At 27.6% G+C, this 18,334-nt stretch overlaps 1 protein-coding gene and 1 long non-coding RNA gene across 2 annotated transcripts; both read left to right on the top strand.

Moving 5' to 3' along the window:
- Nucleotides 1-7,626: 7,626 nt before the first annotated feature.
- Nucleotides 7,627-8,297, top strand: LOC135957805 (lectin subunit alpha-like). Its single transcript, XM_065508609.1, has 3 exons — nucleotides 7,627-7,767; nucleotides 7,832-7,943; nucleotides 8,004-8,297. The coding sequence occupies exons 1-3, from the start codon at nucleotides 7,633-7,635 to the stop codon at nucleotides 8,294-8,296; spliced, it is 540 nt and encodes a 179-aa protein (XP_065364681.1). The 5' UTR covers nucleotides 7,627-7,632; the 3' UTR covers nucleotide 8,297.
- Nucleotides 8,298-10,077: 1,780 nt separating this feature from the next.
- Nucleotides 10,078-10,498, top strand: LOC135957749 (uncharacterized). Its single transcript, XR_010576426.1, has 3 exons — nucleotides 10,078-10,214; nucleotides 10,297-10,408; nucleotides 10,471-10,498. It is a non-coding gene; the product is annotated as an uncharacterized LOC135957749 (long non-coding RNA).
- The last annotated feature ends 7,836 nt before the right edge of the window (nucleotides 10,499-18,334 follow it).

Here is an 18,334-nt window from a genome sequence, read left to right as displayed (position 1 = left end):
CACAAAAATATATTACACATTTTAAAAACACATTGGTAATACAGTTGATGTTAAGTCTAACAATACACTAACTTGCTGTTACTATTTATATACACAGTGCCATCTTCTAGTAGTTTCATGAATTATCTATCTAAAGCACAAAACTAGAATGTTCTATTTCTTACTTATAAACAATGTTAATGACAGCCTGTTATAAAAAGGGTTGATAAGTAGAAGTTTCGAACACTGGAAATATAAACATTAAATTCAAATTTTAAATGCAACTTCGTAACAATTACATATAACCAGGGCAACCAAAAATATGCAATATCATATTTTTTGCTGTGCGTCGTATAAACATATGAGTTAGTTTTATATCCGTTTCAGACAATTTTAAGAATTTTGGCATCGATTTGTTAGTGCATATTTTTGCATATTTTGCTCTTTACTGCATATTTTTGCATATTTAACTCATAACTGCATATTTGTTGCATATTTTCTTTTATTTTTCATTATTTTATTTTCCTGATATAATTTTATTGTTTGTATTGTAATTTTTCATTTCTATATTTTACTATTTTGTTGAGGTCCAATGATAATTGGTCTATGCTACTTAAATACAACAATAGAGTACCCATAATCGACTTATCTTCATAGAATTTTCGTTGACTTAAGGGTGCTTAGTTTCCATATATTTCAATTAAATTAAATTAAATTAAACACACAAATATTAAAATTTAACAAATAGTAAAAATACGTAAAAAATTAAAAGAAAATTCCAAAATTGTATGTTATAATGGGAACTTCATAACAAATTTTTGGATACATTTAAAAGAAGGAATTTAAGGCAGCTTGAGACAGTTATGGTTGGGCATTAATAGTTTACCACTAATGTAAAATTTAATAAGCATTCAACAGATGTTCAGAATATTAAGATCCATCGAAAATTTCGCGTTCAAAACCCATTGATATATGTATTTACATATCAGAAATCATTAAAAAACAATATACGTGGATATCGATAGACGATACAATGGATAAGAAAGGAAGAAACATGGGAATTTTGAGTCCCAATGATAAAACTTGAATAAAAAGTTTTTTATATTTATGGCTTTTTTATAATTCTATTTAAATTTTAGAAGCCGTATTCAGATATTATTCTTGATACATGATGAATGCTCCAAAATCCATTGCAATTTTAATCATAAAATGACACAGGCTATTCATAGACTTTTTGAAACATTATTTAAATGGTAAAAAAGTTTTTAAAGCTTCATATAGAATAGAAACATTTCGAGAAATTGATTGGGTACATCCTCAGTAGGGATCCTATAAACATTGGGACACATGGATTGAGAAAGTAAAATATTATGCCACTAATTACCAAAAAAAAGTTTGAAGTATTAGGCAGTTTAAAAGATGAGACAAATCAATTGATTAAGATTGTCTAAGAAACTCGGAAATCTAAAACAAAGATTTAGTTTAAAAATTTTAAAACTTAAGTAATTTATTGCTAAATATAATAAAATGAATTGAATTAAACTATTTTCATGTAGTGCCAAATTCACTAAAATCAATATTTTATTTACTTCATATATATTTTTTTAAGGAAATTTTGAAATCAAACAATAACCAACTATTTTTAAGTGCATATTTTTTATATTTTAATAGCATATTTTTCGTTTTTAAGTGCATATGTTATGCGCATAAAACACTTTTTTTAGAGCATATTTTTGGTTGCTCTGCATATAACCTTTAAACTCAGTGCTTAACGGGCTAATATAAAAGATAATATTTTCCGATTTGAGTAAAATTTTTGCATACATACTTGTGTTTTAGTTGATATTCTGAAACAATTTTACATTTTTGGTCTGATCAATTTGATATTTTTGATTAATGATTATGATCCCTACAAAATCCAAATAAAAACAAGTAAGAAAGTATGGTCGGTCAAGCCCGACCATATAATTCCCTACACTAAGTAAAAGAGCAAAAAATGTTTTCTTTTAAAATTTCAATAATTTATATTTTTGAGTGATTTTCGGAAGTGGGGTTATATGGGGGCTATGACCAATTATGGACCGATCACCATGAAATTAGGTCGTGTGATTTATGTCTATATTAAAATTAACTATGTTGAATTTTGTGTGTTTACCAATATTTTTAAGCGATTTATGCACGTTAAAGGGATTTTCGGAAGCGGGTCTATATGAGAGCTATGACTAATTATGGACCGATCGTAACAAAATTTGGTGACATGAATTTTGTGTTGGAGCGGAATTTTTATAGATACATATATAAATTAAGCATTTATGACCGATAAAGTCCAATTTCGGAAGGACATTTGTATGGGGGCTAGGTGAAATAGTGGACCGATTTCAGACAGTTTCAATAGGCTTGGTCCTTGGGCCGAAAAAATAATATGTACCAAATTTGATCGAAATATCTTCAAAATTGCAACCTGTACTCTGCGCACAAGGTTTACATGGACAGCCAGCCAGCCAGCCAGCCAGCCAGACGGACGGACATCGTTTAATCGACTGATTCTAAGTCGATCGGTATACTTTAAGGTGGGTGTTAGACTAATATTTTTGGACGTTACAAACATCTGCACAAACGCATAATACCCTCCCCACTATGGTGGTGTAGGGTATAATGATCAACTTAAATATAAAAATCTTGTGTACCTATGTTATAAATTAATCATTTTCAGAAAATTCATATAAAATACCTTATGAAACCAGCTAAGATTGATCTAGTATTTCAATAATATTGAAAACCCACTGAGCTTTGATCAATTTCTTTGATCAAATGGCTCATAGTGGAAAAAATCTTTAAAAAAATTAAATTTTCTACAGAGAATATTTAGATACACATTTTAAAAGTTCTTGGAAATAATTTACATTGTACTTTAATTCCATGAAATACAAATAAATTGTGTTCAAATTGATTTCACCACAAAAAAAATATTGAGAATTTTGCAAAGATAGCAATAAAATTGCTTCACAAAATAAAAAGGGAAGAAAAATGAGAAAATCACAATTTTTTATCTGACGAATGAATTTGTTTACAAAAACTTTAGAATGGAACAAAAACAAAAGACAGCAGCAGTCAGTCAAACGTAAAGAAATTGAAGAAATACAAATTTATAAGTAGAACTTTACACTAACTACAACAACATAATACAAACTGAGTAAATGTGTTGTTTTTGTTTTGTTTTATTGTATTTCATCAAGAACGACAACGATCACTTTTTTTTTTTTTTTTAATTTGATGATTACGTGTTGTAGTTGTTGTTGTTTCAAACATTTATGACATCATCACTTGAGTTTGCACACTTTGGAAGAACTTGATATTGTTGTTGTTGGTTTTTAGTAGGTATTTATTTGAATGTTTTTGTTGTTTATTTGATTTCCTTTTTGGAGAATCGTTAAAAAAACGCCAAAAACAAATCACTAAAATAAAGAACTAAATCTTTAAAAGCACATGATTAAATATCACGCACATTAACACACACACTTGAGCACAGCACATTATAATTTTAATTCTTTTTTTTTTTATTTATTTCCAAATATAAATATCATTGGCCTTGAAAAAAAATTAAGCCGTCTGAAAATTTTAAAACAATTGTCCATATAAAAAAAACGGCTGTATTTATTGTGTTGTTGTAGCACCCGCATTTGATCACTGTTTTGGTTTTTGTGCTCTTAATACGCGCAAAATTTTGAACTGTTGTTTTTATGTTTTTGAAAAACTGGTTTACCTTCAGCTAAAAAAAAAACACTACTAGGTACTATAATTTGTTTGTTTGTGATGCAAAACTTAGTAATAGTTGTTTCAAATAAACCACTTTGTTTAATTAAAAATAATTATTATTTATGGTAGTTGTTTTTTCTTTTAAATTTATTCTTTTTTTTTAATTATTTCTTTGTTAAAAATAGTTTTACGTTAATTTTCTTGCTAACCGTTAACAAAAACTGCTTGTTTTTTCCGTTTCCTTTACAAAACACGCGTCTTTCGCCGTTGACGTTTAAAAAGCAACTGAATTTTATTTTAAATTACAGCAGTAATGCATTAAACACATTGAAGACAGCAGGCTTCCGACTTCAATCTGTCAAAAATAGAATACACACGTTTATATGAAGACGATTCTTTTGACGACAGCACAACTTCACGACGACACGACTTCGTTTGCTGCTGCTGCCCAATTAGGCTAATTTCTATTTTTGTCAACTTCAAAACAGAAATAGTGTTGCTAATATAATAAAAAATGTAAATCAAATTAGTGCTTAAAAAAATATATTTTTTTTTACTTAATTAAGAGAAGTTTCTGATAACCATATTGAAATGAATTAATAACAGGTACATAAATTATTACCACATATATATATTTACTCAAAATAATTGTTTAACGTTTAATTACTTTGGAATTTTGTACGGTTATTTTTTATTAAAATAAAAAATTAAAGTGACATCACTGAATTATAAATCAGCTGTTTACTTTGAAGCTGTCGTCTTTAAAAGAATTCACCGGCTGCCGCACGGCTGCAACTTCAGCCAGCAGCATTTGTGTTCGTGAAGTCGTGAAGCCTGCTGTCTTCAATGTGTTTAATGCATAATGCGCAGCCCATACCACAATTGTGGAAAATAAAATCACACGTATTCTTATTCTCTTACATTTTAGTAGTCGTTGTCCACTCAACGAGACAACTAGGAATACGCATGAGCACTGGTGTATGACTTTTTCTTTATTTTTTCAGTTTTTGTATTTGTGTGTTGGTAGGTGCACTGAATAAAATAAAGAATTGAATGTGTTGGTGAGAGTAAGTGTATTGGTGAGAGGATTTATTTTTGCGAACCTCTGAATTACAGCAACAAACATGCCAGCGCTTTATTCGTTTGTTAGTTATTCGAATAAAACCGTTTCATTCATTTAACATTAGCATAAAAGCTTCTCACCAGAATATACTCTCTCTCCTTGGCTCATTTCTTTATCTCTCTCTGTGTTTTATTCATTTGTTTACATTTTTGTTAGATGAGTGATGCCATATCATACAAGTTTTACAGCAAAGGGGGATATAAAGCTTTTAACAGTTATTTTTGAAAAAAAATTTAAATGTTTCTACAAAATTGCTAAATAAAATTATAAAATGAGGGAAAATCTTTAAGTCGTTATTCATAATCAATGTTTAAAACCAATTTTGTATGTACATATACATAACACATTTTATTATACTTTGCCCTGTGTTTCAGAAACATTATTATTTTTACATTTATTTATCAAAAAAATGTATAAACTTAAACTGGTCAAAATCGGTCATATTGTTTTATATAGTTTTGAATAATTGTTTACTTATATTAGGCTTAAATTATTTATTATAGAATGTGAAGCAAACTACATATATTTTCAAAATCTTCACCAAATTGTAGTTGTAAGATAATTTTAATTGGCAATAAGTAAAAGAGATTGAGGAACATTTTATGTATATGGGGTATTTCAGGTCAAGTGAACCAGCTTTTGATGTCGATGCCTTCCGATCGGTAAGTGATCACTAAGTGAAACTCTAAATTAGACAAAATACTCTCTGATAGCGATATGGGAGATAGAAAGCCATCGGAATATTATAGATCGTTAGCCCTTCTTGCTGGTTCTAATTTTAGCCCAGATGTTTTAACAAAACTAATATGATTAATAAAATTAATTAAGAAAGTGAAAACTTAATATTTTTCAATATAAAAACACAAAGTATTTTATACACCTACACCCATAGAGAATTATATACATATATACAGACGAGACACTCCGATTTGTCAAACAAAAATACAACAAATCATATGTCTGATACAACAATAAAATACATTGACTAGCATGTATTTTGTTGTTGCCAGAGATAGGTTTTTGACAATTACGTCTGGTCTCTACACCCTTCACCAAATTACACTTTAAAATAAAAATTAGTAGGTAAACAAAATTAAAACAACATTTTGACAACTTTTTTTAATTAGTGAAAATTCATGACAATAAATTTTATTTAATGAAAAACAATTCGGGTTAAAAATTATTTTTTATCGATTTTGACACAATGTAGGTCCGACATACTATGGCGTTATATACATCGTTGCAAAGATCTTTGAAATATCTATCATTAGATATCCATATTGTCTATATTAATGACTAATAATCCAGATATAGATCAAAAATAGGTATTTTCCATAATCTAGCCATTTGTGGGCCGATTTTAAATAGCAACCGAATCGGGTCTATAGCGGATATATTGATATATGAATCATGTATGTAAGATATTTGGGGGATGCGAAAAGTTGATTTCAACATACAGGCGGACATACGGACATGGCTATATAGACTTCGCTATCTATAACGATCCAGAATATATATACTTTCTGGGATCGCAAATGAAAATTGTCAATCATGGTGAAGAGTATAAAAATTCACATTCATATACAAATTTCTAAAAAAAAATGTCTATGATAAGTAATATATTACATGGTAATTCACGATAGATCGACCTCTATTTTGAAAAAAACTAAATTTTCTTGGCATATTTTTTCTGCTTTAGGAATTTTGATATTTAAATAATGGCAAAATTTATTAAATAATTGATTAAATGATCTTACGATCTATGTACATCGTCACCTAAAATGCAAAACAACGTATAATCAAAAAATTTTAAATTGATTTTATTATTGATTACGTTTCACTACATCATATTACATATGTATGTGTACAAAATTTTAAACTATCAAAAATAACCAAGTTATAACCAAAATTGAAACTAAAGTATCATCAAGTATATGATTTTCTTGAACATAATAACGTATACGCTTTAAGTAATTAATTAATAAATAGTTTTTACCTTATTTTAGGTAGTATCCTAATTTTTTTTGAATAAATTTGTTGCAATTTAATATTTTTTGCAGTCTTTATGAATTCAACATTTTTTAGTTTAAAAAAGTAGTTGTTAGTAATTAAAATAAAAACAACATAAACAATTTAAAAATGTACATATAAACTGCTTTTATTTAAAATAAAAAAATATTTTTATTTAAGTTTTTATTTTTTCATAAAATTTTATATTGATGATACTTTTTTTTTGTTTCAGAAAATAACAATTCAAAAAAACTTAAGCCACATATCTTAAAGTGTGCTTTGAAAATATTAGTTTTTTTTATAGAATATATTTCTAGTGTCATTGTAATTCAGATTTGAAAATTTTATTTCAATATCTCAAGTAGTTTTCATTTTATATCGTTTTTTGCTTCATCTATAAACTTATGCAAAGTGATGTTACGTTATTTTGCATTTTAGGTGACGATATCGATAGGTTTCAAATTTGATTATGATATCTTAATGCATTCTAATCTTACACTAATTCGAATTTAAAATTTTTCTTTGCGAAAAATCCGGATATTATGTTGATATTATTTGTTGACAAGTGGACAAAGCTAAATTTCATGACCATGGTTTCTTTTACAATCCCAAAAATGTTCTAAAAATTACTCAAACACATTTTTCTCTCAAATTCAAAATTTTCAATAAATTCAGCTTATCAACCTTACATATAAAGTAAAACTAAGAGTATAAACAGCTATAGAAATTAAACTTAAAACGCATTATAAATTAAACAAGTCAACATGAAGCAATTCAAAATTTTAAGAAACTTAACAATTTTCTTTTGTATTTTTATAAAAATCATGGAAAGTAAGCCGGTGGACAAATGGTATAAAGAAAATGATTTTTCACCATTTTTCATAGAGACAGAAATAAAGGTATTTATTTAGAAACAAAAAACCACATACATACATATTTCTTTACAATTTTAAAACCTTAAAGTACAATTGGTTTGAGGCCTGGAATGAATGCTCAGCCAAAAATATGTCCTTAGTAGCTGTGGATACCAAAGAGAAAAATGCCGCTTTGGTGAAGATTTTAAGCACAAAATTTGGTGGGTAATAATAAATGAAAATCATTAGAATTATTTTACAATAATTGAAAATTTGTTTAGATAAACACTCCAACATTTGGATTGGTGGCAATGATTTAAGCGATAATGGTTCATTTATTTGGTACCCAACGGGCAAACGTTTTGAATTCACTAACTGGAGCGAAGGCAATCCAGATCATTACACGAATCTGGAACATTGTGTGCACTATTTCGATCGTACTGAATATGAGTGGAACGATGCGAATTGTATGCAAAAAATGGGTTTTATCTGTGAAGAAAATCGTTTCATGCTTGAAATGCGCAAAAATTTAGCTATAAAAAAGAATTTTATCGATCAATTGTTTTTACTTTGAAATTTTTTGTTAAATTGTAATATTTTGTATTAATTTTGTTAGTGTTTATTTAAATGTAAAATACATATGTATGTAAAAATAAAGTATATTTTTGCTAAATTCTTGATAAGCTGGATTTTGAGTTTGGGCATATTTGAGAGTAAAATGATTTGAGAGTTTTTTTTCAAAAAAGCTTAAGAATAACATAAAATTAGTATATTAAATACACAAATTATAAGGAATTTTATGATAACAAATACAATTGGGGTATTCACATGGTCTGCTATTAGTCATATTGTCATAATGTCCTAATATATTATGATAGTTTTAACAAATTTTTGTTGTGTTTCAAACAAAAAAGTTCTAAAATAATTAAACACTATTTGAACTACATACGTTTATTGTTTTGTCATTAAATAATACTTTTTTTAGTTTAAAACACAACAACAACTATTATAATATATTAGAACATTATGAAAATATGACTAATAGCAGACCATGTGAATACCCCAATTGTATTTGTTATCATAAAATTCCTTATAATTTGTGTATTTATGTTATTCTTAAGCTTTTTTGAAAAAAAAACTCTCAAAACATTTTACTCTCAAATATGCCCAAACTCAAAATCCAGCTTATCAAGAACTTAGCAAAAACTTAATAATATTCAGGCTACTCAAAGGAATTTTTAGTTTTAACCCTTTCGAGCCCAACATTTAACTTTTTGATAATAATATTTGTTAATATTTATCTCCTCCTTTCCTTCTACAATCTATCCCCTTTCCAAAGAAAGTAACACAATTAATATATAGACATTAATTGCCTGAGTGTTACTTCTATTTAAAAAAAATGGTTAAAAATCGATATATCAATCCTATCCCAGATTCGATTAGGATTGAATGGTTTCAGATTCCGTTTGATTTTATTAATTCCCAAAAGATTTAATGATTATGTTATTGCGATTCTAGAAAAAAATGTGGTGTTATGGAACTGATTCTACTTTTTATCGGAATTCTGAAATTCTGTGACAGGAGGGTATAAGTATATGGGGGATTTCACATCAAGTGAACCAACTTTTAAAATCGATGTCTTTCGATCGGTTATACCTTTTGGATAGTAATTCAAAAGATCGGTCAAGAACTCTCTGAGTTAGAGGGCGTCAAAAAAATGTTTAATATTTTTTTCGAAGTCAAAAACGTTTTTTTATTTTTTTTTTAAAATGGGCCATTTTTTTTTGAAGACCTGTTTAAATAAATGTTTTGTAACTCAAAACATTGAATTTTTTAAATTTTTTTTGCAAAATCAAAAACTTTGTTGACTTTTTTTAAAAAATTTTTAATTTGTTTTGCTCCAAAGAAAGCTTAGATATTTTCCTTGAAGACCTATTTGATCGCTTAGTAGGATGCGAATTCGATATCTATCAAAGTAAATGTTTTGTAACTCAAAATATAAAATTTTTGACTTTTTAAGTTATTAAAAACAAAAACCGTGTTCAAAAGATACGCCATATATTGTAAATCCCGCATTTTAAGTCATGAGGTTACTGACAGATTCCTCATTGCACAGTTCAAACAACTGAATTGAGACTGCAAACATTTTTGCCAAAAAGGCCGTTGCATCATGGGTTAATTTTGGAGTAATATAAAAAATGCTTAATATTAAATTAATTTTATCTTCGATATTTACTAAGGAAATTCCATAACATTTGTTCTCCCTACTCAATTCCATCTTATCAATCATTAAGTAAATGTACAGTATGAAAACTATAATAATTAAATTTAACATTTCAATATAAATTAAACAAGCCAACATGAAGCAATTCCGAATTGTAAGCATTTTTATAAACATAATTATTTTAATAAAAATCGTGGAAAACGTGCCCGTACACAAATGGTATAAAGAGGACGATTTTGCACCATTTTTCATAGAGACTGAAATGAAAGTAAGAAATCAAAACAAAAAAAAAATTATTTATAATATATGTAGGTATCTTTACAATTTAAAAAATTTTCACACCCTCAAAGTACAACTGGTTTGAAGCCTGGAATGAATGCTCAGGCAAAAATATGTCCCTGGTAGCCGTTAATACACCAGAAAAAAATGCCGCTTTAGTAAAAATATTGAGAACAAAATTTGGTATGTATCTACTACATATTATTAAAATAGTGGACCAACAATTATTTATTAGTGTTTCATAGATAAACGTTACAATATCTGGATTGGTGGCAATGACTTGGGCGCAGATGGTACTTTTGTTTGGTATGCAACGGGCAAACGTTTTGAATTTACCAATTGGAGCAAAGGAAATCCTGATCATTCCCATAATGTGGAACATTGTGTGCACTATTATGAACATACAGATTTTGAGTGGAACGATGCGAACTGTAATCAAAAAATGGGTTTTATTTGTGAAGAAAATCGGTTTTTACAAGAAATGCGTTATAATTTGGCAGTTAAGAAAAATTTCATTGATCAATTGTTTTTAATTTAAAATTAATTTGTTTTATAATAATAGTTATATTTTCAATTGAAATCTAGAAATAAAAAATTAAATATTCCGGCACATAGAGAATAGACATAGAGCGGAAACTCTGCTGTCAAAGACCTAACTCAGTTGTCAGAAACCTAAGTGGAATGTATTAGTTGAAAAAACTATGTGAAAACAAAAACAACACTCGTATGTGTGATAATTTTAAGTAATTTTTTTGTTTGAGTTTTTTTCTAGTTTCCGCTCTATGTTTCTCTGTATTCCGGCATTTTAAGTTATCTATATATGTATATAAAAATGAAATGGTCCATGTATGTAATGTCATCACGTGAGAACGGCTGGAGCGATTTGGCTGATTTTTTATACCCTTCACCTTCGTGAGAAGGGTATATATAAGTTTGTCATTCCGTTTGTAATTTCTACATTTTTCATTTCCGACCCTATAAAGTATATATATTCTGGATCCTTATAGATAGCGGAGTCGATTTAGCCATGTCCGTCTGTCTGTCAATCAATTTTCTGAAGACCCCAGATATCTTCGGGATCCAAATCTTCAATAATTCTGTCAGACATGCTTTCGAGAAGTTTGCTATTTAAAATCAGCAAAATCGGTCCATAAATAACGGAGATATGAGCAAAAAACCGGGACAACCTCGATTTTTGACCCATTTTTTATCTATATCTGGATTACTTTAGTCATTAATATAGATAATATGAATATCTAATGATAGATATTTCAAAGTCCATTGCAACGATGTAGATCAGGCTATAGTAAGTTGGACCTACAATGGGTCAAAATCGGGAAAAATATTTTTTAACCCGATTTTTTTTTTCATCAAAAAATTTTTTTTGTCATACATTTTTTTTCCAAAAAAAAAAAAATTTGGAAAAAACTTTTAAAAAAAATTTTTTTTGAAAAACAATTAAAAAAAAATAATTTAAATATTTTTTACCTAAAAATATTTAAACAAAATTATTTTAAAGTATAATTTGGTGAAGGGTATATAAGATTCGGCACAGCCGAATATAGCTCTCTTACTGGTTTTTTATTCGATTCGAATTTTTTAGGAGATGGTTTGTAAAGAAAAAAAATTCAAAAATTTCGGGTAAAACTCGGAAATACTTTTTTTTTGAGTCCAGTCAACTGTAATAAAAAAGCTCCCTAAAGTATGCAGTACAAATTTAGATATTTTATTTTGAAATAAATAAGAACAGGCTTTTGTGCGTGGGTTGGAGAAACTTGAAGAACTAACATTAGTAAATGCTACCGGGCGAAGCCGGGGCGGTCAACTAGTCTGTTATAAAATTTATTTCTTTACATTTAAATTCATTACAAAACAAAACCAATTTATTTCGGAGATTTTTTTTAACCAAAATAGGAGTTAACAAGTGGCAATACAATATTCATTTAAAAGCTTTTGTGTCAAAACCACCACCATTTTCCGTTTGCTTTTGGGGGAAAACAAAACAAAAACACCGGTTGTTATTTGTTTTGGTATTTTTTATTGTTGTGTGTTTGAAAAACATTTGCTCTTGTGTGTTGCTGTCGTAGTGGTTTGTTTGGGGATCTTTTATTACCCCTTTTTGATAATATTGTACTATAAATAATGTCAATTTAGCGTTTTTATAGCCACCACCATTAATATCGTAAGCAACAAGAGTTTATATATTGTTACGTTTTTACCTTTTAAAAACGGTGGTTTATTTCCTTTAAATAAACCGTATTCTTTTGATTGCAAATAAAAGCAGTTTAGAAGTTTAAAATTTTTAACTCGAAAAAATGTATTGCATTAAATTCCTTAAATTTCTTTTTTAATTTTTTAATAATTTTTTTTTTTAAATTTTACAACAAAAACTTTTTTTTCGTAGATAAAAGTCGGTGTAAAAAATGTTTCCCGATTTTCACCCATTGCAGGTCCGACTTACAGGAATTCAAATTAAATTTCTTTCGTTGAAAGCTGTATTTGTAAGTTAAAAGTAGTGAAATATATTTGTTAAAAAAATAAATTCAAACTAAAAAAAATTAAAACATCACTTAAGTCGGGTTTAGCAACATTTCCTATCACTTCCAAAATTTCACCGTTATTAAATTTTTTGATTCTGAGTCAAATAACGAAAATTTTTTTTTGGTTTTTTTTGGCTTTAATGTTCAAAATAGTATGAAACTTAATAGTCCCGCCCACCCAAAAGTAGTCGTGACCGAGAATAAATTTTTCGTTATTTTACTCAGAATCAATAACTCTAATAACGGTGAACTTTTGGGCGTTATTTGAATTTTTTTTGCTAAAATCGACTAAGACATTTATTATTATATACATATCTCATAAAAAAACTAAAAAAACTGCTTTAAATTAAAGTAACATAATAATTTTTCCTGTATGTAGACTTTCTTGGGCTACTGTATGTATTTGTTTTTTTAAATTCTATTATATTTGAACCATTTTAGTCTGAATTATTATGGCGTTATACAATCCGTTGCAAAGGTCTTTGAGATATCTATTATTGGATATCCATATTGTCCATATTAATGACTTAGTAATCCAGTAGCTCGTTTCTGTATTTCTCGCATCGGAAAATGTCTCACATGAAGTGTAAAACAAAAAATTAAAAAAAAATTTTTTTTTGTTTTTTAATTTTTTTTTTGTGAAAAAAAATTCTGGTTAATAAATATTTTTTCTGATTTTGACCCATTATAGGTCCAACTTACTATGCTCTTATATACATATGTATGTCGTTTCAAAGGCCTTTGAAATATCTATCATTCGATATCCATATTGTCAATATTAATGTCTTAGTAATCCATAAATATGTCAAAAATAGGTCAAAAATCGAGGTTGTCCTGGGTTTTTCCTCATATCTCAGCCATTTGTGGACCGATTTGGCTGATTTTAAATATAAAACTTCTCGAAAGCATGTCTGACAGAATTATTGAAGATTTGGATGCCGAAGATATCTGATTACTATTAATGTTCATCAACAAAATATGAAATTATTAAAATCGTTTTTATATAAAAACAGCAAAACAAGTCCTCGAAATAATAAAATGTATAACAGTTTACTCCTTTTTCAGTTTAACTATCAACTATAGTTGGTATCACTGATTTTTCATACCAAGTCGTTGTATATTTGTTGTAATTTATTGTAATGAATGTCGCATTCTCGTTGTCGTATTCAAACATTTATTGTTGTAATTTCATTTTGCATTTAGGACATGTGTTCGGTTCAGCTAGAACTTGTCTTGTTGTTGTTTCCCCTGTTGATTAATTTTACTAAGAGAATTTTCATCCACTTTTTAACTTGAATCTAGTTACAGCTTTTTATACCCTTCACCATGATTGACAAGGGTATATGTTTTTAAGTTTGCTTTTCCGTTTGTAATTTCTACATTTTTTATTAGCGACCCCATAAAGCATATTTATTCTGGATCGTTATAGATGCGGAGTAGATATAGCAATGTCCGTCTGTCCATCTATCTATATGTTTAAATAAACTTTCCGTAGCCGCCAAATATCTTACATACAGTATTCATACATTAATAGACCCGGTTCGGTTGCTTAAAATCGAGAAAATCGTCCCACAAATGGCTGAGATATAAGGAAGAACCAGGACAACCTCTATTTTTGATCCACTATATCTGGATTACGAAGTCATTAATATAGACAATATGGATATCTAATAATAAATTGGGTAAAAATTGGGAAAAATATTTTTTAACCCGAGTTTTTTTTCACCAAAAAAAAAATAGTTTTTAATAATTTTTAAATATTACCAATATTTATCTTAAAGTATACTTTAATGAAGGGTTTGAAAGATTCGGCACAGCCAACGTCTTTATTAAGTTTCTCGTTTTGTTGCTGTCTTACATATTTGCAAAGCTGCGTCATAATAACGACGTCATTTGACATTACAGCTAAAATAAATTGCTTTCGTATTTTTTATTGAAAAAGGGGATGAAAATGGTTTGTTGGTTTATTGTGCAGTTAATAGAACATTTTTTTACATATGTAGTACATAATTTAAATGCAAAATATTTAATTGCAGATCCTTTGAAAGCAAGAATATTGTCTCTCTCTCTCTTTATAATTCAAACAATTCATCAATAAAATGTTTTTGAATTAATAAATCTAGACGTGATTCCACAGCAAAATTTCATTCCACTCGAAATCTGGGGTTAGACCGATGTAGTAACTATGAGTACAATTATCTATGCCGTTATAATTAACGGGATTTCCTTTACTCCAATTAAAGTAAAATCGAACTGTTTACCGGTAAAAGACCAAACATATTGATCATTGTCGCTAAAATTATTGCCACCCAACCATAAATTTCGAGGTTTAGCTATATAGTCAAAGAAAAACCGGTAAAAACAGTTCTCAATTATTATTCACTTGGGGTAAGTGCGATTAATCGAATTATCAAACATTGTTATTAATCTATATATTGATTAATAAATTAATCGACATTTCTGATTAACCAAAACTATGGGTAATCAATTAATTTGAATAATGAGTTTTCAAATATGATATACATTTATATACATATACATTTTTATCATGATAAACGTCAAAATAGTTGTCTAGATAAAAAATGATCAGGGGGTCGATTCTGGTTCTGTGAAACGGTGAAATGAAAAGTTTTTTCATATTTTCATAGAGTTTCTGATTCTCGTTTAATGAAAAAATTATAAATAAATTCAAAGGTTTTCATATGAAAAGAAAAAGTGGAATGAAATCAATTGAAAGAACGGGAATCGCAATTTGTGAAATGATAATATTAAAAATTCTTATGAAAACAAAAATGAAAAGCTTTTTTTCATTTCACCGTTTCACAGAACCAGAATCGACCCCCATGTCTCCATTTATTAGTATTATTGCTTCGTTATGACAAAATTGTTAGTGCTTTTGCATAAACAACTTTGCCTTGACAACAAACGTCATTAATTGTTATGATAAATATTTGTCAAGTATAGACAGGGGTTAAATTTTAATATTTTAATAAAAAACTTGAGCAAGACCATTTGTGATAGTTGCGGATATTATATTTGTTAAATATATTATATTTATTAAAAAAAAAGCCATTGGGGGCACACACGAATTTAAATAACTAGGCAGATGTAAATAATACATTCTTCTTGTTCGTACACACTCACTGTGAAGTGATTACAAATCAATACTGCCAATCTTTAGGATAAAACAAAATACAGAGTTGCAATATTGTGTATAAGGCGACATGAGGTCACTCGACTTTTATTTCCTGGTCTCGAATTAAGCAAATGTAGAACTTGGTTAATTGCTGAGAAAAGGTATAGTTTTCAAGTCGAGATTAATAGACGATTCAAGGAAATAAATAACGTCTGAAAGTATCAGCAAAATAAATAAAAGAGTTATACATTTTTTTTAAATATTGAGATTGGTAAGTTTTTTTTAAGGATTTGGATTTTCTTATAGAACAATTGCTTCATGTTCTTACGATTTATATAATTCTGTAATTTCTAGAACCATATTTATACAAATTCATCGGCACTTAGTTTCAGCTAGATTCGTCTTATTTGTTGGAAATAGTCTGGAAGAATATAATTAAGAACGTAGGCAGCATCTCGGGTAAGAACGTTTGGCTATGTTACAGACTTTTGTTAATTTTTATATGTGCATATGTATAGTTATACTAATTAATACTTTTAATTTTCAAACGAACAAAATAAACCTAAAATAGGATATTTTACTCAGTATTTGTGGGAATTAGTGGAACTAACAATAATAGAAGCACGTGGGCAACACAGGTTAAGATAACCAAATTCTAAAAGCAGCTCCATCTGTTAATTATTGCCCGCATCTACAAAAATAATATCCCGAGTGAGTACCAACTACATACATTAAATATCCCTTTAAGTGTAGCAAATACCGAAACCAAAAGTTTGCTATAAAAATAATTATTATTTCCAACAACAAGAAAAGACAGTGGACTCTGTATAAATTTAACACCAAGATACTAAATAGTTATTACTAACGAAGCCTAACCAAAAATCCTCGTCCATATGTAAATGTATACATGTAGAAAAGTTTATGTGTGTGTAAATGTTAAAAAAAAAAAAAAAGTTACAACTAGAAAACTATAAGTTTATTACCATATATTAAAAAAGTATAAATTCTGTTATAAAACAAAATAAAAAAATTAATGTCAAAAGTAAATACATATACATATATATATATACCAACTTATAAAAAAAAAAAAAAAAGTTAAATTTAATAGTTATATTTATATATAAATATTTTGAATATTAAATATATTATGAAATCCATTATGTATAACTGTGTTATTCATATTAATAAATTGTAATAATTAGTAATAAGAGAACAAATATATATAATAAGTAAAAATATAAATAAATAAGTAAAATAAATATATAAATATTGAAAAATATAAATAAATAAATAAAATAAAGATATAAATATTGATAAATATAAATAATTAAGTAAAATAAATATATAAAGATTAAAAAATATAAATAAATAAATAAAATAAAGATATAAATATTGATAAATATAAATAATTAAGTAAAATAAATATATAAAGATTAAAAAATATAAATAAATAAATAAAATATATAAATATTGATAAACATAAATAATTAAATGAATAAATAAAAAAAAAATAATCATATCAATGATTAAAAATAATATGAATATATTGATTATGAAAAATAAATAAAATTCATATTAACAAATAAAACTAATAATAATGATCACAATATAATAACCTAAAACAATAATATAACAAAACTATATATATAAAAAAAAACTAGATTTAACTAAGTTAAAACTAATTTTTTCTATGAGAACAAAATAAAACAAATTTATATATATGCTATTATACTTACCTTTTTTTTTGTACTCTAATTTTTTTGTTAATATTAATTATTGTAAATATATGATATGTTTGTTGTCAGTAAATAATGATATTTAAAATGTTTTAGATTCATTCCTTAATACTGGAAAGAGTAGCGAGGTAGAAGAGAAAATGTGGTGAGGAATAGATTATGGGATATTCTAATAACATTATAGGCCATAATAGGATATCATGGTTGGCTGAAACTAGCTAATAGGGGTGGGCAGCCTGTCCGGACTGAAATACCTAAGTCCCGGAATCAGTTCTCCTGAGTCATAACAAAATATATAAAAAAAACAGAAAGTTCCATCGAAGGTCGATTTGATTTCTATAGACAACTCACATTTTTTTATCGGAAACTATTTTTTTATTAAATATGGCACGGATTTTTATAATGTAACGAACTCACGGAAACGAAAAGAACCCATATATCCGGCGAGCTAATGCCGTAGCAAAACACCAGCGTGCCATTTCCGCAGAAACAGCAAAAGAGTCGTTACATATGGCGCCCAACGTTCGAGCATGTCAAAAAAATGAATTACTATACAATGATAAGTTTAATTCCTACACTTCGTATGTCCCGGAAGATACCTAAGTATCATACCTGAGTTGCGACGAACCTGGGAAGGAAACTAATCATTGAAAGACAACTAAATTCAAACCGTATCATTCAAAATTTTGAAGACTTG

This window comes from Calliphora vicina, chromosome 4 (assembly GCF_958450345.1).
Source record: "Calliphora vicina chromosome 4, idCalVici1.1, whole genome shotgun sequence".
NCBI classification, from domain to species: domain Eukaryota; kingdom Metazoa; phylum Arthropoda; class Insecta; order Diptera; family Calliphoridae; genus Calliphora; species Calliphora vicina.
The sequence above is the reverse complement of the archived record's forward strand: the minus strand, read 5'-3'. Positions and strand labels throughout refer to the sequence as shown.